General features: G+C 56.9%; 1 protein-coding gene across 1 annotated transcript in view; it reads left to right on the forward strand.

Annotated features, from left to right (window-relative positions):
* Positions 1-484: 484 nt before the first annotated feature.
* Positions 485-1,391, forward strand: part of LOC108803665 (secretin receptor-like) — a gene marked incomplete at its 3' end in the record, with an annotated part of 19,366 nt that continues 18,459 nt past the window's right edge. Inside the window, 3 exon segments of the mRNA XM_018575488.1 lie at positions 485-579; positions 771-910; positions 1,200-1,307. Coding sequence (XP_018430990.1) covers positions 485-579; positions 771-910; positions 1,200-1,307 — 343 coding nt within the window.

Below are 1,391 nucleotides of genomic sequence, written 5' to 3' on the forward strand. Positions count from 1 at the left end.
AGTGGGGTGGGGTTATGGAGATGAGGAGTGGGGTGGGGTTATGGAGATGAGGAGTGGGGTGGGGTTATGGAGATGAGGAGTGGGGTGGGGTTATGGAGATGAGGAGTGGGGGTGGGGTTATGGAGATGAGGAGTGGGGGTGGGGTTATGGAGATGAGGAGTGGGGGTGGGGTTATGTAGATTAGGACTGGGTGAGGTTATGTAGATTAGGACTGGGTGAGGTTATGTAGATGAGGGGTGGAGTTATGGATGAGGAGTGGGGGTGGGATTATGGAGATGAGGAGGGGGAGGTGTCTTGTAGTCCAGGAGAGAACTGGGGTGACAACACTGGTTGGGATTTCCGCACAGCAGAGGTACGATGGTGTCAGCTCCGTACAGGGACTGTGGAGCTCTCTGGACTCTGCGGTGATATAATGGAACACTGGAAGCACACAAACTATGAGAGTTATCCGGGGCGACCATTGCCTGGCTGACCTGGAACAAGCATGCAGCAAGTGAAGTCAGATCTGGACATTTCTTTCTGGTCAGTAAGTCCGAGTCCGCTGAAGCCGGAGGATCGGAATGACACCATTTCGGAGAGGTTAACCCTTTATTTCTCTGTATCCTGGTGCTTAGTAACCGCTTTGTGTCCGTTCATTACACAGAGATAGGAAGTCTTCCTGTGAGGTGAACGGATCCGGCTTCTGATTGGCTGAGACTTTGTTCCGGATACAATGTAACGTTTCTGGGTGAATGTTCTGGAGGCGGCCCATGTCCCCCCATTGTATACAGCGTGTGTGTCTTCTCCCCGCAGGTAGGGGGCGCTCACCTGCTCTGTGACCTGCTGGGGGTGATGCGGAGAGCTCAGGAGATGTGCGCCGAGACTCTGACCAATCACAGCCTGTCTGGGGGCGGCCGGCAGCTGGAGGAGGGTGAGTGACGCAATGGGAACCGCTGAGATTGTCTCCTTGTTCAGCTTGTTGTGGATTCACCGGGAGTGAATGTTTCGGGCGGATTGACCTCCCGACGGGTGAATGATCCGACCCGACCGTCGCCCGGCTGCAGGTATTGGGATTGTCGGGGGGGACGCACAGCTTTCTAGTGGGGGGAGGAGCATCAGAGTCCGCGGGTCCACACCCAGTCTGAGGTCGCCGCATGCCGAGGCTCAGACGGCGACGTATTTCACTTCCGGGATCATTGATCGGTGTCGTTGTGTTTCAGGATGTTCCGGAATGTGGGACAATATCAGCTGCTGGCCGCCCACCCCCCGGGGCCAAACCGCGGCCATCCCCTGCCCCGAGATCCTGCAAATCATAACCGGCATCAAAGGTGAGATATCACCCCCCCAAGAAGAAGATACTGCCCTGCCCCGCCCCCTCCGGGGTATCACCCCTCCCCCCCGGGGCCAAACCG

The sequence above is a fragment of the Nanorana parkeri genome, unplaced genomic scaffold (genome assembly GCF_000935625.1).
Source record: "Nanorana parkeri isolate BGI_ZX_2015 unplaced genomic scaffold, ASM93562v1 scaffold4003, whole genome shotgun sequence".
NCBI lineage: Eukaryota > Metazoa > Chordata > Amphibia > Anura > Dicroglossidae > Nanorana > Nanorana parkeri.